General features: G+C 37.6%; 6 protein-coding genes across 15 annotated transcripts in view; 2 read left to right on the top strand and 4 right to left on the bottom strand.

Moving 5' to 3' along the window:
* Positions 1 to 60: 60 nt before the first annotated feature.
* On the bottom strand, positions 61 to 983 carry LOC120782486 (probable ribosome biogenesis protein RLP24). The gene is made up of 2 exons (XM_040114786.1): positions 818 to 983; positions 61 to 685 (listed from the first exon to the last, which is right to left on the bottom strand). Exons 1-2 carry the CDS (start codon positions 896 to 898, stop codon positions 191 to 193), a joined length of 576 nt encoding a protein of 191 aa, XP_039970720.1. The 5' UTR covers positions 899 to 983; the 3' UTR covers positions 61 to 190.
* A 781-nt stretch (positions 984 to 1,764) lies between these two features.
* LOC120775064 (apyrase) lies at positions 1,765 to 3,774 on the top strand. Its single transcript, XM_040105047.1, has 3 exons — positions 1,765 to 1,908; positions 2,011 to 3,207; positions 3,270 to 3,774. The coding sequence occupies exons 2-3, from the start codon at positions 2,135 to 2,137 to the stop codon at positions 3,565 to 3,567; spliced, it is 1,371 nt and encodes a 456-aa protein (XP_039960981.1). The 5' UTR covers positions 1,765 to 1,908; positions 2,011 to 2,134; the 3' UTR covers positions 3,568 to 3,774.
* On the bottom strand, positions 3,761 to 6,683 carry LOC120775053 (exonuclease 3'-5' domain-containing protein 2). The gene is made up of 7 exons (XM_040105037.1): positions 6,231 to 6,683; positions 5,700 to 6,176; positions 5,170 to 5,642; positions 4,766 to 4,934; positions 4,547 to 4,696; positions 4,318 to 4,485; positions 3,761 to 4,259 (listed from the first exon to the last, which is right to left on the bottom strand). Exons 1-7 carry the CDS (start codon positions 6,437 to 6,439, stop codon positions 4,160 to 4,162), a joined length of 1,746 nt encoding a protein of 581 aa, XP_039960971.1. The 5' UTR covers positions 6,440 to 6,683; the 3' UTR covers positions 3,761 to 4,159.
* A 197-nt stretch (positions 6,684 to 6,880) lies between these two features.
* On the bottom strand, positions 6,881 to 8,817 carry LOC120766427 (solute carrier family 35 member G1). Its single transcript, XM_040091929.1, has 3 exons — positions 8,560 to 8,817; positions 8,173 to 8,494; positions 6,881 to 8,070 (listed from the first exon to the last, which is right to left on the bottom strand). Exons 2-3 carry the CDS (start codon positions 8,379 to 8,381, stop codon positions 7,233 to 7,235), a joined length of 1,047 nt encoding a protein of 348 aa, XP_039947863.1. The 5' UTR covers positions 8,382 to 8,494; positions 8,560 to 8,817; the 3' UTR covers positions 6,881 to 7,232.
* Positions 8,818 to 9,534: 717 nt separating this feature from the next.
* LOC120766465 (trichoplein keratin filament-binding protein) overlaps positions 9,535 to 25,136 on the top strand; it is a 123,027-nt gene continuing 107,425 nt past the window's right edge. For 2 of the 3 annotated variants that reach the window (XM_040092003.1, XM_040092000.1), the window contains exon 1: positions 9,535 to 9,816. The gene's annotated coding sequence lies outside the window, so the exon portion shown is untranslated. Of the gene's footprint in view, positions 9,817 to 12,934; positions 13,049 to 25,136 lie in introns of those variants that run through there. The other variant, XM_040092002.1, reaches the window with a different exon arrangement.
* Positions 9,784 to 25,136, bottom strand: part of LOC120766463 (glutamic acid-rich protein) — a 30,787-nt gene continuing 15,434 nt past the window's right edge. For 7 of the 8 annotated variants that reach the window (XM_040091998.1, XM_040091997.1, XM_040091996.1 and 4 more), the window contains 9 exons: positions 12,783 to 12,909; positions 12,579 to 12,668; positions 11,791 to 12,034; positions 11,222 to 11,731; positions 10,910 to 11,044; positions 10,573 to 10,835; positions 10,408 to 10,507; positions 10,221 to 10,334; positions 9,784 to 10,162 (listed from right to left, as the gene is read on the bottom strand). In XM_040091998.1, coding sequence (XP_039947932.1) covers positions 9,962 to 10,162; positions 10,221 to 10,334; positions 10,408 to 10,507; positions 10,573 to 10,835; positions 10,910 to 11,044; positions 11,222 to 11,731; positions 11,791 to 12,034; positions 12,579 to 12,634 — 1,623 coding nt within the window. In that variant the 5' untranslated portion in view covers positions 12,635 to 12,668; positions 12,783 to 12,909 and the 3' untranslated portion in view covers positions 9,784 to 9,961. The remainder of the gene's footprint in view (positions 10,163 to 10,220; positions 10,335 to 10,407; positions 10,508 to 10,572; positions 10,836 to 10,909; positions 11,045 to 11,221; positions 11,732 to 11,790; positions 12,035 to 12,578; positions 12,669 to 12,782; positions 12,910 to 25,136) is intronic. The other variant, XM_040091994.1, reaches the window with a different exon arrangement.

The following is a 25,136-nucleotide window of genomic DNA, read 5'->3' as shown; positions in this document are numbered from 1 at the left end:
TTCTATAGATTTATCCAAACCACTTTGAAATTTTACCGCTCTATTTAAATTCATTCGATATTTTGGATTTTTACACATTTGTTTTATTTTTATGAAATCATAGAGCCATTCCTTGAAATGTCAACAATACCTTCAAGAAATGCAATATTTGACTTATAACTAAACCCCCATAACACTCTTTGTCCCCAACTTAAGCTTTCATCATCTCAATATCCTCCATCGTTGCGCCTTCTTCCAGTTTCTTTTCAAGCTCGCGAGCATCAACATATGTAATTTCTTCTTCGGACATATCTTCATCCATAAGTGCAGCTTCTTGTGCTTCTTCTCTCGCGCGACGTTCTTTGAGACCAGCTGCTGGAGAACGAATTAAAGATATGTTGCGCTGTACGTCCTTCACGTCCATCTGTATTTCCACTTCACGGCCCTTGCGCAAACGTTGCAAAACGAAGTTGTCTTGGCGACGTTCTTTAATTTCAGTAACTTTCTTAATGGCGTCAAGTGTTTTCTGCCAAGCTTCGCGACTGTATTTAACTGGGACATTGCGACGTTTCTCGAATTCGAAACTGGGATCAATGGCAAGTTCCTTGCCAGCTGCCTTTCGGTGGGCCTTTGTCCAGCGTACTTTACGTGGGTTCTTCTTCCGTTTGAATGCTCTATGACATTTACTTCTACAAAATCTGAAAATCTAAAACAAAATACGTATGTATGTATATTACTATAATTTAGATTATGCATTTTGTTAGCCACATTTATTTAACTTTGTAAAAATAATATCAGACACATTCAAAACAAAAACAAATTAGAGAGTAACACTTACTTTGCAATCATTTCGCACAAATTGTATCCCGTGTCCAGGATAAATTTTGCTGGAACAAAAGTAACACGTCTCTATACGCATTTTTGCTGAATTTTGTCAAAATTGCAAAAATTCAACAAATTTTCTAATTGCGCACACACGTGTTTGTTTTTGCTGGGAGGTAAACTTGGAAAGAAAAAAAAAACAGACCAAAATGGAACTGTCAAAATTTCGATAATCGAAATTCGAGAATTTGTTATTTCACAAAAGTTGCCATATTTCCTTAGCCATAACAGATAAAGTTAATAGGGGGATTCTCTTGCTCTTGCAAAACCCTTGCGTGGCAACGGCACAACAACAAACACACGCAGAAAGTTATTTGCAATGGCTGTAAAATATGTCAGACCAAACCCATGTTTTTTTCGTGCAATGACACCTAAAAATATAATTACAACCCTATTTTAGCTGTCAATTTACATAAAGACATAATTCGCCGTTAAATTGTTGAGGAAGGTAAGTTTTAAATAGATTTTATAATTTCTTCTTAAATTATGAAGATTTGTTAAAGTTTTTTGTTAAGAATGCAGGAGGTGCGCTAATTCACAGTAATCATGCAGAATAGAAATTCTCAATAAATTTACCGAATCAGCCGTTCATATATCACCAGATTCTGCAAAGGGTGCTCTCTTGGCCTTGTATATATCGGTATAGGATTTTTGCATTTTGTGTCATCGTGCAATCTTGCAAGAGCAAGAGAATCCCCCTAATGTATTTTGTATATATGTTGTAACAAAATTAATAGCAAAACGAAAAAAAAACATTTCAATTTAAAGATATTTTCAACATATGTATATATTAGTAATAATTTATTATAAATATGTACAATATGTAATGACAGCAGAAAATAGTTTGAGAGCTACTACGTTGATCAGCTGTTTATTAATTTATTAAGTCAAGCATAATCGTCTTGGAGTAATGTGTTGATTAATGTCAGTTGTTCATTAAAATAATTAAGAAAGAAATGTTTGGAAATAGTTTTTAAACAAATACATTAAAAATTGGCAGTCTCAAAACACATCTTTTACGCCACATCAGCATCGTAGCGCTTCAAGGTCGGTAGCTAAGTGAAATAAGTGTAAACCTTTTAAACAAAATTTCTTTTCTATTTGAAACTGCCACATAAGTATATTTGCTAAAACATTTATATTTTATAGTGATGTTCAATAGCTTCGTATAATTGTTGGGACGGTTGATTGGAATCTATTTAGCAATGACCGTGTGCGTTTCTTAATTTTTTAAGAAAATAAGCTCGATTTGTAAGCTTAATACAGTGCACAAATGAATTTCCTGGGCCGCGCTGATCACACACATTCTAATTCGAGTCACAGTTCAGCCACGCCAATCCACAATAATTCTTACGAATATCGCCAACTTGAGAGCACCCCGCGTACGTCACATCACTCAAACACATCTCATTCACGTTCCGTGATGTATACACGCGATTGGCGTTCAGCGCTCCGTACACCACCTACATACCGAATTGGAAATCGCACATTACGATTTAATTTCCACTTTGCGCTACTAATCATCTGCGCAATTGTATTATGTTTCCTATTTGCTTACGTTCGAACGGGATCACAATCTTCTTCTGATGCAGCGTGGCTTAAAACCTATAGTAGTTCGACACACAGTAGTTCATCTGATAAAACACCATTCAATGGCGCTGCTGAGGCTTATATCGCTAAATATCCGCTCACAGCTCCATTTGTTGGGCATGCCAACGAGGTAGTATATCGGATAGCCATTGTAGCCGATTTGGACACCAATTCGAAAGTGCTTAAAAAAGATGGCAGCACTGTATGGCAAAGTCGTTTAAAGAAAGGGCATTTAACATATCGTAGGTCTAAGCCAGAAATTACGATTCAATGGGACGGCGGTGAACCTGTAATATTGGAATCTAGCTTTTCGTTAAAGGGACGTGGCATGGAATTATCGGAGCTCGTCACATTTAATGGAAAACTGCTTAGTTTCGATGACCGAACGGGCTTAGTTTATGATATTACTAACGATAAACCAATTCCATGGATTATATTGCTTGATGGAAATGGGCGAAATAGTAAGGGTTTCAAGGCGGAATGGGCTACTGTGAAAGATCAACAATTATATGTTGGTTCGATGGGCAAAGAGTGGACGACAAGTGCTGGAGAATTTGAGAACGAAAATCCAATGTATGTGAAGGTAATATCACCCAGCGGTGAGGTACGTTCGGTAGACTGGGCATTCAATTTTAAATTCTTGCGACAAGAAGCAATGCAAATAAATTGGCCGGGTTATATGATACACGAGAGTGGCGTCTGGTCATCCGTGCAAAAGAAATGGTATTTCCTGCCAAGGCGCTGTTCACGTGAAAAGTAATTTGATGGTTTAATACAATTTAAAACAAAAAAAATGATTAAATTAAATTCCTTTCTAGATATAACGAAACGCGCGATGAGCATATGGGTTGTAATTTGCTCATATCAGCTGATGAACGTTTTACGAATATCAAAAGCGTTACCTTGGACCCTGCAAACACGACGCCAACACATGGGTTTTCGAGTTTCAAATTTGTGCCAAATACTGATGATAAAATAATTGTAGCCATTAAAAGTGAAGAGTTAGACGGTAAGACATCGACATTTATTACAGCATTCGATAATGAAGGGCACACGATATTACCGGAGCAACGCATCGATACTGATTTGAAATATGAAGGCATCGAATTTATCTAGTATGTGGCATGGAAAAAAACTGCAAGCAGTATAAAATAGTATTTTTTTTACACAAAGAAGCTTTAAATTAAATACTTTGCCGAAAAATGTTCATAACAAGCACTACTCATGTTGCAGAATCTGCCAACGTGCTCAATAAACGTTATAACAACAACAACAAACCGAATCTGCGCCCAGCTGTATAAATACCGTATTCCACGAAGTTATTTAGCGTATTTATTGTTTTTATCTTGTACTTTTAATTTAGCTAAGAGAACGCTTACTTTTAATATTATTCTTAAGCAACGTCCAACGTATTTGCAAACTCTCAGTACTGTCGTAAAATATGACTACTTGTGTATAAGATTTCGCAAAAACATAAGTAAAAAATGTGATCTATCGTTACCATCTAACACATTATTTTGTAAATATTAGAACTAAGTAAACAGTTAGATAAGGTCAGAATTTGCTACGTTAATCCAAACATACAGTAATGCTCAGAAATAGTAAATAGAAAGGGCATTTGCAATAAATTTAGGCAAAGCAAATTTTAGTTACAAATTTATAAATAAAAATTTTCAGAAATAACCAAATTTATTAAAATATAATTTTTTCAACTGTTCGCTACAGTTTCCATAACTCCAGCTGCATCGAGGCCAGCAACAATTAAATCCTCCTTATCAACACGACCCTCTTGAGCGCGGATACCCAATCTATTTAAAAAAACAAAAAATAATACAAAATTTTAAGGTTTCCAAATTTTTGCAATACCTATTTGCGTTGTGATTGACATTCCAAAGCTCTGGAAGATATTTAGGCTTCATTGTGCTTAGGAAGTGCTGCCGCCACAGTTTTTCCAGTTCACAGAGTCCACCGAATTCGTTTTGATACATATGGACCACATGCTCTCCATGGTGGCAATAGTTCTCATTGTTTCGCCTAGCAGATAAATATTTAACTGTTAAAACTGTTTCTTTCACAATTGCTACTATCTAATTACGTTGTATCAATTTTTGCGGCCTCCACAATTAATTCATGCGTTGGTTCTGTTTTGTAATGATTAAATAGAATGTGTACTAATTCCTTACGTCGCTCTGCTGGTATTTCATTTTGACTTTGTAATAAGGCTCGCGCCGCGGACTTAACTTGCCTATAAGAGTATATAAAGTGCATAGATGAAATGTATAAATTTCTTCCGACTTTTAAGTGCAGTAAATACTTAAGCTCAGGTAACTCGATGAACTTCACAGCTGATTCATCCTTAGTGAACGGTGCATTGCATTGTTCCGCCAGTTTGGTGCGCATTTTCAAGTCGTAAATATTACTAAGCTGGTGACATTCTGGGCATAGTAGGAGCACATCGTGTGATGTATGCGATTTCATAACCACTAAAAATATATAAATTGTATAATTTTCAAATATTATACAACTAATGCTTCACTATTACAATGTTAAATTATAATTTCGCACATAAGGCATAATGCCTTTCCGTATATGCAATATTCCGCTCATATTGAAATATTAATGTTAAATTCTCTCTGTACACCAGCAGTGATGGCTTCTAAACTGTGTTTAAAATTTTGACTGAGTTGAATCCTAAGGAGTATATTTACAATTCGTTACCTGGGAAATGTTTTCTGTATTCGCGAGGTACAACATTTTTGCGTGATAAGGGATCTCTGCGTCCGCATACTACGCAACGGTTTTCTTTCGGATTCTGATAATATCGCCCCACATCTCCGACAGCTCGTCCCGAAGGCTCGAAATTCAAACGCACAGTTAACGGTGTATTCGATATGATCTCGCCCAAACTTTGATCTACATACCATTGCGCTTTCTTCGCATCTATAGTACAAAGCAGTTCACCATCTGGTGCCTGTAAATTGCAGTTATCGTACAGTGCTTTACTGCGTGTGCTAATGCTACGAGTTTGCAGAGGCTTTATTTTTGACTTTTTCCCAGCGATTGCTGCAGCTTTACTTCTCTCGATACTCGCGCAGTTGTTTAAAAATCCTTCCTTGAAGCGAACATCAAAAAATGATTCCAACCGTTCTTGAATATCATCGAAGTTCAACTTTTTTGGTTTCCAAAACGAACTGAAACATAAATTTGTCTTAGTATTTCATTACTCAGTAATGTACAATTCAACCAACGTTGGTTCCAACTTCTTCACGAGCTTGTCAAATATTTTCACTGCGACCAATGCATCGTTTGCTGCATACTGCAACTGCTTTGCGTTTAGTACTTTAGCTTCCCAATCTGAGCAAGATAATCTCCAATTTTTATCCAGTTGCACGTTTAGCAAGCTCTTTGCCATTTTAGCTAAACCTTCTGGTTTTTGTTCAACCAAGGCAGCCAAATATCTCAAATCGAATGTGCTTGCCACACCCACACCATAGTCAAATGCAAGTTTGTGTGCATCATCTTGTGGAGCTACTCCCACCTTTATAACTTTATCATCTTCGAGCAGATCACGGAGACCTTTTGGTATTTGTTGTAAGTTACAAAGGCGGAATAGGGCGCAAAGTCCTTTCTGTGAAGATAACTGCAGTAGTGCTACAGGTCGACGCTTGCCTCCCACTGTCACCCATTCGCAATCAAAGCCGAGAACTTTATATTCATGGCAGTGACTGAAAGATATGTAAACAAATAAAAATTGTATACGTTTTTGCATAAAGCCTTACCGTTTTAATGTATCTAAAACATGTTGGCATTCATCAAGTGTTTCAACAACGGTTATATGCTTTCCTCCCAAAGGGTTTCTGTAGTTGCGTATGTAGGATATAATACGTGCTCTTTGACGAACAACAAGACATAACAAACCAATGCCAGCCGCTGTGGTCAGGAATGATGTTTTGGTAGTGAATAGTGTGCGCTTTTGCAAATCAGACATATTTAAATTAATTATTTTTTATTATATTGGTAAGGAAGTGAGAATTTTGAGTGTTTTCAAGAAAATGTGCAAAACTAGTGCGCTTCAAACTGTCACCACATCACCTGTTTTTTCTTATCAACAGCTGTTCAACAATAAAAGCGTGTCGGTTCACAATTAAGTATTTAAAAAATTAAAAAAGAAGTGCACGTACAAGTATTAGTTATCGCTCCACTCATTTGTATATAATTAATATTTTTTTCAGAAAAGAAAAAAATAATTGCAATTCAATTTCGTCTCTTAAATAATAAATTCTAATTATCAAAATTAATATATTATAAATACATTTACGATTAGAGATAAACTTAACAGTTAATTTAATAACAAAAAATTTAAATTCACCCTGTCTGCAACAACATTAATTTAATTTATACAAATAAAATATATTGTTAATAAACAGGATCGATATTAAACACTTCACACAAATTTATTTATTGGTAGATTTCATTTAACCGTGTTATATTTAGTATATGTTGTAATTGTTTCAGTATTATTTGTTTTATACTTTAAAGATTTTTACTTTTATATTTATGTATTTAAATGCCAGCCTCGTTTGAATTAATTACAATATAAAGTGTAGTTTAATTGGTTTTGCTAACGTATATTAGTTGATTCGTTTCTTAATAATTACTTTCAATATATTACTACGTAGATGCAATATTATAATTATCATCCTATGAGAGAAACCACAATGCGCTTCTATTATTAATGTCGTCATTTTTCTATGCTCCATTAAGAGAGATATTATATGTTTTTAATTTAATAATAAATATCGTAGTCGTTTTCTAGCCGAGGACTCCCGTGGCAGCGACAATGCCCATTTCTTAAGCGCTGTCAAAATAACTGAACTCACTACTAACAAGGCGCCTAAAAGGGAATAGCCAGTTGGAGTTTCCCCAAAAAACATGATTTGCCATATAAATGCGAATACAATATCTGCACAACGTGCAATGGCCACCGGTCCAGCTTGCTCCATTTGCAGTGACAATGTGAGTAGTATTTGACCCAAAAAGCTAAATATACCCAGAACCACCACAAGCCAACGATCTCGTCCACATGCTGGCCAGCACAATGCACCTATTGAACCACACACAATAAATGTGTACACCAGGGCAAAAGCACCAAAATTTGTCATGATGACGGAGAAATGTAGCCCTTTGAGGGCTCTAAGCAATATATACACATTGGCACCAAATAATGTGGATGATATGGCAGCAACTGGACCCCAAATGTCGTAGGTTTTCCCTGAAAAGCGTTCAGTTTCCATTGAAGGGGCGGCATCACCAAAGACAAAAGGTGGTCGAGTAATTAGCACTACCCCAACTAGAGTAAGTAAGATGGTGACGATGTTGAAGAGGCTGCAATGCTCCTTGAGAAACACTCGCGCAAAAATGGCAACAAATACTGGCGTTGAGAAGATTATAACACTAGCATCGGCGAGTGGCATATGACGAAAAGCGTAAAAACTTAACATTAAACCGGTCGTGCCCATAAAGCAGCGTAGCAGTAATATCACACGTTTGCCTTCGGGAAATACCGGGTATCGATTGTAGACAACGATGGGTATTGCAGGAAGCAGTACACCAATAAACCTGTCCATGAAAGTAAACGACGTTAAAAAGTAAACAAAATGTATAAACATACATATATACTTTTATATATACATATTCATGAAATAGACACATCTCACTCACCGAAATGAAGCAAGCTCCATTGGATTTACGTCCACGAGGCCCTTCACTATAACCGAACATAGCGAGAAAAAAAGCGAGGAGAGAGTAGCTAGTATAATACCCAAATAAGGGCAATTAAGTGTTGCTTTGAGGCGCGTAAGTAGTCTATGTGAAGTTTCGCCATGACGAAAACCGTCAACAAACTGATGCAGTTCTAAATTTTCTGGCATCGTTTAATAATTTGTCATGAGTTTTTTGCTTAGCAGGCTAGGAGTAATTTCGATGGACTCCAACAGTAATGTAGTGAGAAAGGCATATTAACTTCGTGGTTTTCACAACAAATCTGCGTTAAATCACAATGTTTGTTAATTTAATTTATGTAAAATGAATTATCACTAGCTACATCACCTGGTTAGTTTTCGAAGGGGTTGTTGGTGTAGATGGAAAAATCGATTTCCCTCGCACTGTCCGTCCCAGATATGTAATTACGCACAGGAACCTCTTACGTTATTTTACCTCAATATTATACCTTCGGTAAGAGTAGCAGACAGTTTATAATCCTTGTGAACTTTATTAACATTTTTAAGATATTTTAGATAATATTGTCGTCAACAAAACATAAACTTTGTATGACTTCCGCATCCTTAACTGAATTTCCCATCGAGATGTAAACTATTATGGCATAAAACCGGTTACATGTTTATAAATATTGCTGAACCGGTTACTAACTTGTTATGATAATCACTAATACTTACTAATTTCAAGTGATAATACTATTGAAAATTTACTTTATTTTTTAATTTATACTTTTTTTATTTTTTTTTTAGTTTGTGCTTTTAATAGACGCTTTTAGACTATATATTAAATTTTTTTTTCATGGAAAATAATTTACTAAAGAACTAAAAACTCTTGAATAGGCGTAAGATCAATATACACTCCTATATGAGGTGAAACCCGCGAAAATTAATATGTAGTTTGTAATTGAAACTAACAATTTATCCATAATTGTTTAGCTATTTGGTATTTACCGAATACTAGGCACTGACGACGTCGAATTATGGTTGCCACTCTCAAAAATATAATACGTATGTCAATATAATTTGCTCAAATATTTTATAACATAAATATTCTAAAAAATTTAGTTTAGGATTACCAGCGAATAAAATGTATATGTAGCTTCTCGAAAACAAAATTTAGATAATTAAATAAATAAGGCAATAAGATACTGCGTAACATTTCGTATTTTTTTTTTTCAATTTTGTAAAATAAACTATTTGCCGAGAGAATACAAAGACTAAGCAACTCTGTTTTCGTATGTCTTCAGCTGTTTGCTATGGCAACATTCACAGTTTGAATAGCACTGATTATGAAGTATTTAAATTTTAAGTTCCAAAACAAAAGATATCGCGATAAGTGCTATAAACAAATTCTATTTTACGATTTATGAATTATTTTCACAGTCAAAAGTGCTAAAATACAATCATCTACAATCATTTACTTGTGATTTTACCCATAGATGCAATAACCAATTAGTTTTCATATAAATAATTATAGACAAAAAGGTGATGAAAAAGTAAATGACCAGGATCATGACTTAATTATACCTGCAATCCAATAAAGAATCACATTTTGAACAGTGCAAAGCATTCACATTTATTTCATAAGGTAAGTTTTATTAGAAAAAGTTCTAGTTACTCGCAATAAAAGCTATAAATACCGCAATACAATAATAAGGGACGACGAATATCGCATCTAACATTCCTTGTATGCATATCTTCACTTGTCAATCTAAATTGATTGCTGAGATAGTTTAGAAGCCCAGATCGGCCAATACTGCATCTAATTCGGCTTGTAAATTCGCGGCCTTTGCACGTATTTGTGTAATCTCATCTTGTAAATTGTCTACGTTGGCCTGTAATAGCACATTGCATTTCTTCATCGCTAGCAGACGGCTTTCGTGTTTCTTTAGTCGAGGTTCCAGATTACTCTTCTTATCGGCATTGCTAGCATCCTGTTGCAAAATATAGCGAATTAAATTTTTCATTTGTCAAATATAAGTGATTTGCTACCTCGGCTTCGGACTCGCTTTCAGTTTCGGCTTCACTCTCTTCTGATTCTGATTCTTCGGACTCTTCCTCTTCCTCAGACTCTTCTGCATCTTCCTCATCTTCTTCTTCTTCCTCCTGAATTTAAAAATAAAGTTATTGTAGATAAAATTAAAAAGTAATATTGATTTTATACATATATGTATACTACCTTTTCTTCATCATCATCCTCGTCTTCCTCCTCCTCTTTCATGGAAGCAGCCATCTTTTGAACTTCCTTCTCAAGTTTTTTAAACTTTTTATTCTCCTCTCTAAAGTATTAAACAACCGTAAATATTAGTTTACAGATGTAGATTGTTTAAATTATTTTACTTACTTGAGTATAGCATGATTCTTCTTCATAGCTTGCTTCAATGCTAATTTTTCCTTTTTAGCTGCTTCACGTTTAACCTTTACCTTTGTTAGTTTACTTCGAAGCACCTTCACTTCCTTTGCGATGCGACGATCGCGCCGTTCTAACTTCTTCTCCTCCGGTTCATCTGGATCACTCTCGCTCATTTCTAATTCTAACTCGGGAGAGCTATCACGGCCACCATGCACGTCACTTGGACGTCGTGATCCATTCAGAGAACCACCTCCCTATAATTTGAAAATGCTTTATTAAATCTGTATTTTGTTATCGCGTTCCGTCTAAAACGTCATAGCGTCATTACCTTGTTAGTAAAGCCATTAGCAAAGTTATCAAAGTCAAAGCATGATTCCGCATCATCTGAGTCATCGTATGAATAAAAATATTTAGCTTGTTGTCTTTTAGCGCATATGGGGCATGGTTTGCTTGTTTGTTCATCCTTTTGCGTTTTTAATGGGGTTATGTTAATAGCGAACGAAAATAAAAAGCTTGCAAATTGTTAAAATTCAATTATGCATAGAAAATCGCAAGTTATTTACCAAAAGCCACATTTCAAATTTTCTTTACCGCCATTTTAGTTTATTTAGCTTCTAATGCCACTTTTCATGCAACTCACCTGCAAAGCCTGCGCTAATTTGCGCTCCAACATCTGTATCGTTCGTTTTTGTTCATCAATCTCACTCTTAGCTTGATCAAGTAGCTCCCCTGTATCTAAATATTTCTTCTCTAAATCTTTAGCTGTTCTGCGAGCATCGTCCGCTTCTTGTTTCAGTGAGTTCAAGTATGCCTCCTCGCTGGCCGGTGTAGGATCCATGGTCGCCACAATAATACGAGAACCATATTCCAGATTCTTTTCGCGTGATTTTTCGCGCTCCAATTCCGCTTCAAGTGTAGCTATTTGCGCAAGTAATTTCTTATTTTCACGATCCTGCGCTTCGCGATTGCGCAGTTCAAGCGCCAACATTTGCTTCGTACTCTGTAGATCATCGCGTATTTTGTCAATGTCGTCGAGTTCATCACCGCTTGGATCATCTATCGAGAGTGCGGCCACAATGCTATTTGTGATAGCGGCTGGATCGCTGGTGCCAGAAGCTCCAACAGCGGCGCCAACAGCAGCGGTAGCAGCCTATAAAAGACCACCACTAGATATTAGTTACCAAAGTAGCAAAGCTGTATGATATTTACCTCTGCTAATAGATTAATCTTTGATTGAGATTTTTGAATTTGTTCCTCTATAGTCATTTGCTTACGGAACTTTCGCAAGCCCCCAAGGATAGGTTTACTACGATCGTTCGTTTGTGTGGGCTTTAGTTTAATGCCACCCTGAATTTGTTTAAGCAATTTATTGTGTGAGTTATCTTTTTCAGTTTCGTATATAAACTTATTATCCACTTTCGTCATCGACTTGCATGTAAGAATCGGCTGAGATCTATAAATATAAAAAAATATCATATGTAATTCCGATTAATAGTCGCAGAACGCTAATAATACTTTAACTTCGGCTGCACCGAAGCTAGAATACCCTTAACAAAAGAAAAAGTTACTATTACTTGATTTTGATCCTTCAGTTTATATCATTACATGGTGATGCCCGTATGCTTCCAACATCCTTCCTTCCGGTTAAGGAAAATAACGAACGTCTCTCCAAGCATTTTCTGCTGTGGTGTTTTTGCTGAAACCATTCCTGCAGTCGTTAACTTAAAGCAGAGCAAAGAGTCCCCGCATGACTCTAACCACCTCAGCTAACCCTACTCATCTAACATCCCCCTCCCTTCGCTCCGATTCCGTTGAAACAACAAGTTTTCTAGGCTATATTTTATACAGTCCCTAATGTTTCCTGGTGGTTGTTATAAACTTCGTGGCAAACTCACCCTCTTCAGGGTGTAAAAATAAATTTTTCTCAAAAAATTTCCGCTTCGTCTATTAGCCTCATTATTCGCGCTGGTTAACGCCATTAACATTTTTCAACTCACCTGTCATTGCATTCCACATGGCGCAATTTCCTTCCAGACTCCACCTCCTTCATCATTTCTGACCAGTCTGGACGCCTGCGCGGTCGCGTCCTAGACAGCGCACACAGAAAGTGCAGAAAGAAAAAAATAATAATTTATGCAATTCACAATTAAGTCATAAGTTATGCAAATAAGTAATGCCGCCAGCAAATTCATTCGACTTACTTAAGCTTTTCTAAGACGGCTTTTTGTGTTTCTGTTAGATTTCGCTTCTGGCCGGGAGCGCCCAATGGTGGCGGCGGTGGTGGTGGTGCCTTGGGCACCAGTGATGGCAGCGGTGGTGGTGCGGGAACTGCACATCAAAGTGATATTTGGTCCAACCGGCAGGTGGTTACGCAAACGAATGCATAATGGAAAAACACCGTTGGTGAGAGAAGATTAAGAGGATTTTTAATTCACTAAGCAACATAAGTCGAAAGTAAATTGCAATGGTAAGAAAGTGAAATATTTAATGAGGTTACGATTGCGTGGTTGTATTGCAGTAATTTGATTCTGTGGTGGCGTAAGCTAACCTAGGTGCATTTTCCTAACTACGGACATTCATTTCAAAGTACGCTCTCTTTTTGCAACCATACTTCTTCTTAATTTGTGCCAGTGCAACGCTTGAGCCTTAACTCAACAGACAGCAAGCGGTGTTATTGCTCTAAGGGAAGCAGCAAAGGATAGCCGACACCCGGCTAGTTGTGGTTGGCGTAGTAATTGTGTTTTGTGGCTTGCAGTCTCTGCAAATTTTGCTCTTGAAACGCAGTCACTTGGCATTTGTTAGAAATTGCGCACACCTGATTCACTAGCTTGTGCTTAAAAGTAACCTGGCGTGGCAAAAGTTAGGCGAAGCTAATCAGCTTGATTTGCCTGGGCACTTCTACAAGTACCTGGCGAATGTTTTTTATTAATATAACTGTAAATTATTTAGCTATTAGAAAAATATAAAATACGAGTATTAAAGTGACTTATTTTTCATGACATTTTTCTATTTATTTATACCATTTACACATCTCCTCTTCTTCATAATCATTATTCTTAAATACTACCTGCTTCTTTCACACATTATTATTATTATAGCACACATAGTGTAAAATTATAAGTAACTAAGGCACTCTTTCACTTTAGATGATCCTGTAAGCCAACGCGAGCGCATCTTCTTTCCGAGGGGTCACCGGAAAAGGCGTTGCAATGGCTGAGTTGAAAATATTTTTTCCAAAAATTTCAGATTTTTTTTTGTTAATAGTGTATTCTGATAAAATATTTCATATTTTTATATGATAATAAAATTATTGAAAAATTACTATTTTTTACCCGAGGAAAGCTATGTAACCCCTTAAGCTGTCACACTAGGCGTGCCCCTTAAATGGTTTCTTATGCAAACCACCTTGTTCGAAAGGACCTTGTTGGATCTTCTTTAATGGTCAATTACTTTGGTAACTCGTTTATTGGTTATTGGTTATTGACTGTAATTTCTTTCATTTCCTTTCAGTTACTACGTGCCATAATCTAGTTCCAAACATTCATATCCTCTCCACTCTCTGCTTAAGTAGTACCTTTATTTTAAATATTATGCAACACTGAGTGTTTCTCACTTACTCTTTTGGCCTAATGAAGTGTTTGACGCTAATTTTGTTCAAGGTCATACATGGCAAGTGTGACTTCTACGCGCTTACTTACACACATACATATTTTAAAAGGCAGCAGTTTCTCTATGTTTCTTTAAACAAAAACAGGTTTGGGGTCCAAAATAATTCAATTATCTTTCATTCGTGTCGGTGCGTTCATTGAAGAATGCGCCTAAAATGCCGCTAATTAGCCTTATGCGAAAAGCCCTCAAACAAAGGCAGATTATTCCGTTTTCAACGCTTTCCGTGATTTTCATAATTATATTGTTATTATTGTATTGCGTGTATTTTTATACGCTGAAAACCGAATTGTCCTTGCGCTGGTGATGTGCCGCTCTCTGCGTTCCCGCTGCCCGGCTGCGTTACGGCATTAGGCTCAGTTGTGTTTAACTTTACAATAAGAATTTTGTTGTTGCAGCGGCGCCTGCGGCGAAAACAACGCCTGCCACACCCCCGCTGTTGCAATAAGCATCATTTAGGCGAATGTCGCTTTGATCACACACTTACTTACACTGCAAATGTACGTCATACGCGACTGGCAACCTTGTTATCTGTCGCGAGATGCGCTCGTCGCATTATTATGTGGTAGAGCCTTTGAATTTTTATTTCGAGTTTCGTTAATTTCAGCAAAAGCCAACAAAGCGAGGAACTTTGCTTTGTTTATTTAGTCGGAAGTTTTGCTTACAGTGAGGTGCTCGAGCTTTTTGTTCAATTCCTCATCAGATTTTGTGCCTGGTACCAGAAGGCTTGTCTTTGCCTTTTTCTTTGTTCGTTTTTATTTGAGTTCTTTTCGTTTTTCGTTAAAACAGTGTTAGAGTGCAGAGAGAAAGCGGGTACCTTAAAGTGCTCAGCCTCCCTCTTGCGGCACACCTACACATACACTTTCTTGTGTTCAACCAATGTTGATTTCACCATACCATAGTGTCAATAATATGGTAACGGGAATAATTATGTTAAGTCAGAGGTGATTCGCAAGGAAATTTTGAGTATACTAATATACATTGAGTATTAGTATACATTTTCTCTCTTTTAAAGTGTGACCACATAATTCAATTATCTTCTCAACGACTTTTAACGTTCACAAATACCTATAATTATTAGAAATCTCTAGGTTAGAAAAGTTGAGAACGACAGTCAATTGTGACTTACAAATCGGCAAAGCGTATCACACATTTTTTCAGACGGCTGTTATTAATTCCGGTTCTTACGTCAGTTACGCTGAAGATATGAATGCCGAGATGTTTCAACCTCAGTCTTGCAAAAGTACGACAAAGGAAGAGAAAGCGCCTGGATGTTTCCAACTTACTTTCCTCCACACAACATCGATACGCCTATTGGACAATGTCCAGTAGGAAGTTCCTACTGAGAGCAAGTAATTCAGTGCGCCAAAAGAATCTCGCAGTCGCACATAAGCTAGTTTTTGACCATTGTCTGCTAAGCTTATGTGAAGTCCAGACTCCAGCGTCTGCATTCGACATTGCGCCAGAAGAGTCTCGCAGCCAAACAGGAGCTAATTATTGACCAATGTCTGCTAAGCTCACGTGAAGTCCAGAGTTCAGCGCTTGAACGTAAGAAAACAACGGAGGCCCACGCCGATGTAAGCGGAATAAGGGTGTCTTTTCTTGCGAGCTCATCGGTTATGCAGCTAACGGTGATTCTTCCATTATCAGGCTCTCAGACGAGTCTGATAATGATAATGATCACCTCACTATCATGACTTTCTAATGACCTTAATTTTAATTTTTGTTGAATAGTATATAGCTTCTTCAACAAACAGCTGTTTTACTGACAAAATAATTTGTTAAGAAACCTATCAATCGCATCTCATACGAGTATACGACTTGTGATGTACAGTTTAACTTCCTGACCAACGTTTTGTACTTTCTTCGTAAACTTCGTGTATGCCTCATTTTCTTTTTTGGTACTACAATCGTGGTTCGGTTTTCGCCGAGAACACAAAACTTCGCTAGTTGCCTCTATCTCCTGTGCGATCACGGCAGTTGTATAACCATAGTGCAGACTGGTCCCTATACACTTGGTTCTTACAGTGGATGCGTGGGCATCTTTGCTTCTGTTTTCCATCCAAGTGTTTTTTTCCTTTCGGTTCGTCATTGTTCATAAAAGGTAGGGAATGATAAAAGATATAGAAAATATAGAGAGTAACAGAACGTGCGTTTGATCTCCAGGCTTAGATTGTTGGTATTTATGCTGATTCCGAGTTAGACTAAATCCTTCACTGTTACATATTTATGGCTGCCAAAAGGGAAGTAGTTTCCAAGACGCGTGGAGTCTTTGTAAGCATCTTTCAAGCTCTTTGTCTTGCTCTCCAAGAGTCCAACCTCTTTAGTTTCTTTTTCTAGCCCGAAAAAGACTACGCTCGCTAGCTCTGTTGTTAAAGCTGGCAATCCCATTATGAAGAAACACTCTTTCAGATTTAAGCAAAAGGAGTTTAATTAATTTTCATAGAACTTCCTGTGTTCATAAATAAGTTCACCACACCCCAAAAAAACAAAAAGAGTGCGTATAGTTTTCACAATATCAGACAGACTGGCGGCGACGTGCCACTCTCAAAGCACTACAGAAAGCTATCAAAGTTAAGTTTCCAAATGCAAATTACAAATAGCGGAAAATTTTACACTTCCAATTTCTTGGTGTTACTAGGTAAGTATAACTGCTACCGCACACAAGTACTTAAAGAGAACGACAGAATAGTAGACTACTAATAATAGACTTTTAAGTAACGAAATTCAGTTCACTGCCACCGCGTAACAGCCGAAAGCATATTTTTTATTCATACAAAATCGCCGCAAACCGTCAGAAATGCAAAGAAGTTCGCCGCGCTGAAGCCGAGGGGAAGTGAACTAGTGGTGAAGTGAAGCTGTTGCTGAGGTACTTGAGCGCGTGTGCAAGTATGCTCCTATGTAGTGGTGAGTGGTGGAGTCCTTTGAAGATGATCGTTAGCATAAGTGCACGAAAAGCCGGATAAATGTGGTGCGGGAGCAAGAGCAAGCTGGAGAGTTTGGCTTACGCTCGCAAGTAGCACCGTAAAATGTGCAAAAAGGAAATGGCGTAAACAAATAAAATTAACGAAATGTTAAATAACATACATAAATGTTTAAGAGTGCATTAATAAAATTATAACTAAATTACAATTAATTCTAATTTAAGCGCTTCACGTTGTTGTGGGCTTGAAAGCGACTTAAGTGAAATATTACTACGCCTTGGAAGCCATACACGAACATATTTCACGTCATGGTTCACAGGAATTTTCACTTAGTATGAGTTGAATGCATATTACACGCTGGACGTATGTAATCGGATTAATAATTGGTGCTTTGTTGTGGTCAAAATCCGCTAGTGACTCACGCAGCGCCACAAATGGTTCTTAATTAAAGAGCGACCACAGCGCAGGAAGCTCTATTACGTATCACACGCTCGCATACGTACCTAAGTAGGTATGTACAGTCATGGGCAGAGAAATAGCACACTTTTTAATATAAACAAAACACAACTTGCATTTTTTCATTAGCATAGAATAGATTGAGTAATAACTTAGTTACGTATAAAAAATTGAAAATATTGTTTCATTCCTCTTCTTTATTGGCGTAGACACCGCTTACGCGGTTATAGCCGAGATTACAAAAGCGCGCTCGTCGTCCTTCCTTTTCGCTGGAGATTCCAAGTGTAGCCAGGCTCTTCTCCAACTGATCTTTCCACCGGAATGAAGATCTTCCTCTGCTTACCCCTGCGGGTACTGCGTCGAATACTCTCAGAGTTGGAGTGTTTTCTTCCATTCGGACGACATGACCTAGCCAGCGTAGCCCCTGTCTCTTATTGCTGAACTATGTCAATGTTGTCATATATCTCGTACAACTCATCGTTCCACCGACTGCGGTATTCGTCGTTGCCAATGCGTTAAGGACCATACATCTTCCGCAGAACTTTTATCACGAAAACTCGTAGCGTCGACTCATCAGATGTTGTCATCGCCTATGCCTCTGCACCGTATAGCAGGACGGGTATGATGAGTGACTTGCAGAGTTTGGTCTTTGTTCGTTGAGAGAGGACTTTACTTCTCAGTTGCCTACTCAGTCCGAAGCAGCACCTGTTGGCAAGAGATATTCTGCGTTGGATTTCGAAACTGACATTGGTGTTAATTCTGGTTCCAAGATAGACGAAATTAGCTACGACTTCGAAGTTATGACTGTCAACAGTGACGTGGGAGCGAAGTCCTGACTGCGAGGAATGTTTGTTTGATGACAGGATATATTTTGTCTTGCCCTCGTTCACTACCGGACCCGTTTGCTTCGCCTACTTTGCCCAGAAACAGAACTAACGGCGCGTTTGTTATGGCCATGATATCGATGTCATCGGCGTACGCCAGCAGCTGTAGACTCTTGTAGCATATTGCAAGTCTCTATACAGCTCTGGGTATGCTATTTCTCTCACCATGACTGTATGTGTACCCACATAATAATATTCTGAGAAAAACAATTTCTTGTGCTTTAAGTAAAAGCACAACGCTGAATTTATGGAAAACCCACGAAAATCGTTGAATTTAATTGCAAAATTGTTTCACCTGTCACCGTTTGAAGTGCAAAACGGTAGGCAATATTATGCGGTTCCATCATTTGCATTCCTTCGGTCGGCTAATTGGCGTAGAAATACTTGTTTTCAATTGGCTTTGCTTTATTGTGCACAGATTTTTTCTTTTCAAAACACTTACTGTACACATGCCAATATCTATTTATGTATATATGTATGTATGTATATATGTGTGTATTGATATGAACATCTTTGAGCATCAACATCATTGGCCTTTAAGCGTTACGAGTATTCGCTTTGAATTAAATGCAAAGGAAGCGCGGCCATGAAAGCAAATGAAAAAGCGGACAAAAAGCTAGCAATATTATGTATGTATGTACTATATGTTCATTTATTTACAATAAATACTTCATTGTAAACTGTGTGTGCACATAGGCACATACTTTTGTGAATATATACTCCAAAGTATGCACATTGATACATTGAAAGTACAGTGTTCCATTTTACTTAGCAGACGCTTTCGAATTTGCATACTTCGAAAATTTAAAATTTCAATAAAATCATTTGATTTTTGTCGTGCAGTTTGCATGACAGCTACATGCATAGCAGTCCGATCTGAACATTTTGCTCGGAGATTATAGCGCAGCTTAGGAAAATAATCTGTGCCGAATTTTGAAAAGTTATCTAGTACAATGAAAAAGTTTTCCATACAAAGACTTGAGTTTGATCGTTCGGCTGGCATCGCAGCTATATACATACATATATGCTACAGTCGGCCGATGTTGGCCTTACAGGACTTACCAATGAGCAGCTCCTTGGGAAGAAAAGGACGTGTGCAAAATGTCACATCCAAATAATCATTAGTGTTTAGTCCCCATGGTATGATACAGTGAAGGAGGTATCGATAGTGAGGCCGAGAAGTCTGTTAAAGTTCGCGTCCTTAAAAGATGACTACTCATGGGCCTAGCAACTGAACTCCAACTGGTATCTTAGAGGACCAAAACTGGTCTATACGTGGCTTATTTGCCTACCAGATTAACCTAACCTAACCTAGTATACGCTTGTCTTTCTGAAGTATATAAAGTGCATTTGGTCGTTTTTACGATGAGTGAAACTATTCAACAAAGAAGTTCCATTAAATTTTGTCTGCGATATCAACTATCTAGTGTGAAAATGTTCAGTATGTTGGAAAAGGCTTCCGTTGCTTATTCTTGACCGCGAGCAAGTGTTTTTGATTAATACAAATTATTCAAAGAGGGTCGAGAACGCGTTGACGACCACCACGTCCAGGACGGCCATCAACATCAACTGACTATAATCACTTCAGTATAAGTAATTAAGTAATTGGGGCTTCAGTATCGACGATTAATAATCAGAGATCTTGCCGGCATCGTTGGAATATCGGAAGTGTCAGTGAAAACCATTTTGAAAGATCCATTGGGCCTAAGAAAAGTGAAAGCACGATTGGTTTCAAAATCACTAAATTTTCTGTGAAATAATGTTTTACGACTAGCAGGATTTCATAAAACGTGTTAATACTGGCGATGGGTTTTGGATCTATGCTTACTACTCAGAAATATTGGCCGAATATCGTGGCAAAGGTGAACCGAAGCTGAAAAAACCACCATCAAGTCAGGTCAAAAATCAAGGTTATGTTGACAGTTTTCTTCGATTAAAGAGTTGTGGTGCACTCCGAATTGCTTCCGACCTGCCAAACTGTCAATGAGGAATACTATTTGTGTGTTATGCGTCGTTTGCTCGAAGCTACTCGTAAAAAGATGTCGGAATTAAGGCCCGACAACTCTTGGTTTTTGCACCACAATTAAGCATCGTCGCATACTGCATACATATGTACTTCGTGAGTTTTATTCCCAAATTATCAACCAATATTCTGATTTTTGGTTATTCGGCAACCTCAAACGATCGCTTGGGGAAACCGTTTTGAGTCATTAAAGACATTAAACTTGAAACGCATTTAAGGCTATTCTGGAGATTGACTTTAACAACTATTTCGAGAATTGGAAAAATCATTGGCAGAAGTGTATTGCGGCCAAGGGGGATTACTTTGAGGACGACATAGATTTTGGAGTATAAATTAAGAATTTTAAAATTATGAACAAAGTCTCACTATTTTTTGCTCATAGCAGTAGTGAGTCTTCTAAATTTTCTTCTGGAGGTTAGACAGTACGTGTTATAAAAATCAAAAATTATACATATATAATTATTTAGCTTAACCAGTCTCGTAGTCTTTAGTATGGAAGAAACAGCCAAAATATGTACCGTTCCTGTTAAACTTTATGCAAATATTTTTGTCTTTGAGGCTGTGAGTATCTTAAATATTCAAAAGCTATTAGTTCACAGGAAGAAATAATTTCCGCAAAATTCTCGAAACCGATTTTCACAAGGGACGCCGGTGTTAAAGCTTTATGGTTCGACCAAACCTTGCTTTTTCGTGTCTCCTAAGTATGTTCGTCCTGCCGTATGCACTGACAAGCCTTTTCTGCATCAAAACTATTCGAATAAAAGCCTTGCGAAATCGGCCTAAAATTTCTAAGTTTCATAATTTCTCGCACTCCACCTGTCTACCGGAGTTGTAACCGTCAATAATGTTTGTACATATGTATATCTATGTGGAACTTAAAAATTCACATGATATCTATGAATCCATTCTTCTAAATCACTGTAGCACGTTGGCTTCTATATATAGAATGAGTGAGAAAGACGGAATTTACGCTCCATACAGTTCGCATGTTTCCGTGCATTTCTTCACACATACACACATGCAAATACTACATACACACACAGTAACATAAAACGCTTGTGTGTTATTTTCTTTGAATTTTGTACAAAAGGAGTTCGGACATTTGTCGCCCAGTGTTTGCATTTATTTGGCTCCAGGGCGTCACCTCTACTTACAAATCACTTTGAAAATGCTATTAAATTTCCATTGATTTGCACTTGTGAGCGCTTGCAAATTCCAAACATTTGCATGATCAATCATGTTATTTTCTTTCGTACGGTTCACCACAAATAATTTAATAAATAAAGACACACTTATGCAAATGGGGACCTACAACAACACTGATGCGCATAGTTGATTGCCCCGACAAATTCATGGATTGTCCCCTTTTTGGGGCAGAAGAATTTGAATTAATCGTCACTTTGCATTTTATACCCGTGCCTTGCCCCTATTTTGCGCCCTTATCGGTTGCTATCTTCGTCGCTAATATTGTGTATGCTCACGCTCGCGTTTGGGTTCCGTTTTGTGCGTGCATGCGTGTGCGTGCATGCGTGTGTGTGTGTGTCTTCACAATTGCATTTTTATCCCAACGGATGAAACTATCATTTTTATTTTATTTGTAATATTTTTAAAAATATCTCCGGGCGTCTTTTGTATATAAATGAGGCACTTAAACAAATCCGTCCAGCAGCAAATCCTTAAACTCCACACCCCTACTTTTGTTGGCAAAGATTTTCAACTTGCTCTTTCTCACTAAGCCCACTTGAGTTACGCCAGCTTTTAGAGAACTTTTCATCTGAGCAGCAAGCTGCAAGTTTTGTTGTTGCTGTTGTTGTTCTGTTTGTTGTGTCTTGGCAAGTTTTGCACTATGCGCATTTTTCGTTTTCTTTCATTTTAAAATAATGTTTTTGTTCCTTTTGCCATTCTTATTTCATACATAGTATTACCATTATTACCAGTGCTTTGTGCGTTCTCAGTCTTGGTTGGCTGCTGGTAGGACGCCATTTAAAACGGCTCATAACAATAAACATTATTACATTACATTCCATTACCGTTGTTGTCTGCATCCCCATCGCAATCGCGTCGAATGTTTGAGTTGTATGGCCAGTGTGTTGACATTCGTGGCCTCCATTAGCCGTAGAATGCGAGCAGGGGTTTCGGCCAACCTCAACACTGCTGCGCCAAGTCATTTAATAAATGTCTTGGTTTTTTTTTTGTTTTGTTTCTCAAGCTTTTATTTTGGAATTTTCGCCAGTCATGTGTCGTCAGTGGCCTGAGGACAAAATAGCGACTAAATTACGCACGTGTTTCCCTTCAAAGCGTTGCAAATTTAGACTACTGATGAGCTCTCACTTGCGGTTGTATTTTACGTAGAAAAATTTAAAATATTTTTTAAGATAGTTTTTGACCCTGTCAGAGGAACTTCATTTCATGACTCTAGTGATTGAATTTTTATTCCACTACTTGAGTTTGCTCTGGATAAGTCTAAACAATGTAGACTTGGTATAAGAACTCGAAGCAAGAGCAATATACTATTCTTTGTTTTCAATATTGGGAAAAAAGTATTTATAGTATAATCTACACGATCATGAACTCTGGTTTTGAAACAACCTTGTGCTATTGCTTGTTTTGTTTCGGTGATAGCATTCGTTGCCAAAGGTATACAGTTTTAACATGGCTACTGGAGTTTAATTGCTGTTACCTCCGATTATCCGCCACAAAAATATTTATTTGAGATGAAACACAAGAAATTGTCATTGTCCATGCCTTCATATAGCAGGACGGGAATAATGAGTGACTTATAGAGTTTGGTTTTTGTTTGTCGAGCGAGGACTTTACTTCTCAATTGCCTACTCAGTCCGAAGTAGCACCTGTTGGCAAGAAATTTTCTCACAATAAATGTAGACTAGGCATTGTGTTCGAGAATCAATAAACGGTGCGAAATAATTTTTGCGCAGGAAAAGTAGACCTAAACCATTCAGTACTCCTCTGAAAGTGGCAAAAATATTCCTGTACAAGATCTTAGTTCCAATCAGTTAGCTTGCATGACAGTTATATGCTGTAGAGGTCCCTTCTAAAAAATTTCTTCGAAAATTGTACTATTTATTAAAATAATAATTTATCCCAAGTTTCGTGAAGTTATCTCGTCAAATAAAAAAATTTCCCATACAAGGTCTTGATTCCGATCAATCAGTTTGTATGGCAGCTATATTCTGCAGTGGTCCGATATCGGCGGCTCCGACAAATTACCAGCTATTTTGGGGGAAAAAGATATGTGCAAAATTTCGGATCGGTATATCATAATAAAAAAAGGACTAGTGTAGGTAGAGTGGCTAAATCGACTCAGCTCGTTACTTTGATCATTCGTATATATGTACATACATATGTATATATATATTAAAGGGTATCCGACGTTCACTTTGGGTTTTTACAGACTTCGTGGAAAACTTAATATACCCAGTTGAGGGTATAAAAGTTAGTGGGTGGACCCGAGGCATAACCTAACAGAACAATTGAAAAGTACCGGTCTGACGCATAGATATGGTTACTAGAATTAAATCCATATTGGGTTAGCCATAACCGTTAAAAGGCGGATGCATAAGTTTGACAGCTCTCGGATCATTAGTTTGATAATTATATCATTTTGAGTGAAGCTACTTTTGTTAGTGCTTCACTCACTCACTTAAAGTGCGGTCGTTCGAGATATCAAGCACTCTAAAGTTATCAACTGAACGTGTACATCATATCATTCGCAAATATTTGGGTATGAGAAAGCTCTGTGCAAAGTGGTTGCCCCGCGAGCTCACTTTTGACCAAAAACACTGAAGAGTTGATGATTCGGAGCTGAGTTTGGAGATGTTTAAGCGCAATAAACTCGAGTTTTTGCGTCGATATGCGACAATGGATGAAACATGGTTCCATTATTTCACTCCGAAATCCAGTCCACAGCCAGCCGAGTGGTCTGCACACGATGAAACCGCTCCAAAGCGTGGTAAAACACAACAGTCGGTTAGCAAGGTTATGGCGGCTGTATTTTGGGATGCGCTTGGAATAATTTTTATTGACTACCTTGAAAAAGGAAGGACCATCAACCAGCGTCCGTTTGAAAGATAAAATCGCCGAATATTCCAAACTTCAAGAAGAAGAAAGTGCTGTTTCACCAAGGCAGTGTACAGAGCCATAATTCAGTGAAAACGATGGGAAAATCCATGAGTTGTGCTTCGTATCGCTTCCGCATCCAACGTATTCTTCAGGTCTGGATCCCAGCGACTATTTCCTGTTCTCAGCTCTCAAAAGAATGATCGCTGGGAAGAAGTTTCCATCGAATGAAAAGGTGATCGTCGAAACTGAGGCCAATTTTGAAGCAAAGGATAAATCTTACTTAAAAAATGGTACTGAGGAGTCGAAGGATCGCTGTAATCAGTGTATCATCTTTGAAGGGAGTTTTTTTCAATAAAAAAAAACGAGTTTTGCCAAAAAATGCACTGTACTATGGTCCGGCAACTTTTCAATTGATCTGTTAGAGCGAAAAACAAGCCTTTAATGGCGTCTCGACTGAAAATTATGCCATTAACCCTTGGTTGAATTGTTGGCAGATCCCAACATATGCAAAAGCGACCGCCG

This window comes from Bactrocera tryoni, chromosome 1, assembly GCF_016617805.1.
Source record: "Bactrocera tryoni isolate S06 chromosome 1, CSIRO_BtryS06_freeze2, whole genome shotgun sequence".
In the NCBI taxonomy this organism is placed as follows: domain Eukaryota; kingdom Metazoa; phylum Arthropoda; class Insecta; order Diptera; family Tephritidae; genus Bactrocera; species Bactrocera tryoni.
The sequence above is the reverse complement of the archived record's forward strand: the minus strand, read 5'-3'. Positions and strand labels throughout refer to the sequence as shown.

Bases quoted from the DNA above. Each gene is read 5' to 3' on its own strand.
- LOC120782486 (XM_040114786.1), bottom strand. From the start codon at position 898: ATGCGTATAGAGACGTGTTACTTTTGTTCCAGCAAAATTTATCCTGGA. The intron at 686-817 runs GTAAGTGTTACT...ATTTTGTTTTAG, and splicing joins TTGTGCGAAATGATTGCAAA to ATTTTCAGATTTTGTAGAAG.
- LOC120775064 (XM_040105047.1), top strand. From the start codon at position 2,135: ATGAATTTCCTGGGCCGCGCTGATCACACACATTCTAATTCGAGTCAC. The intron at 3,208-3,269 runs GTAATTTGATGG...ATTCCTTTCTAG, and splicing joins AGGCGCTGTTCACGTGAAAA to ATATAACGAAACGCGCGATG.
- LOC120775053 (XM_040105037.1), bottom strand. From the start codon at position 6,439: ATGTCTGATTTGCAAAAGCGCACACTATTCACTACCAAAACATCATTC. The intron at 4,935-5,169 runs GTAACGAATTGT...ATATATTTTTAG, and splicing joins ATACAGAAAACATTTCCCAG to TGGTTATGAAATCGCATACA. The intron at 4,697-4,765 runs GTATTTACTGCA...ATACTCTTATAG, and splicing joins ATCGAGTTACCTGAGCTTAA to GCAAGTTAAGTCCGCGGCGC.
- LOC120766427 (XM_040091929.1), bottom strand. From the start codon at position 8,381: ATGCCAGAAAATTTAGAACTGCATCAGTTTGTTGACGGTTTTCGTCAT. The intron at 8,071-8,172 runs GTGAGTGAGATG...TTTCATGGACAG, and splicing joins ATGGAGCTTGCTTCATTTCG to GTTTATTGGTGTACTGCTTC.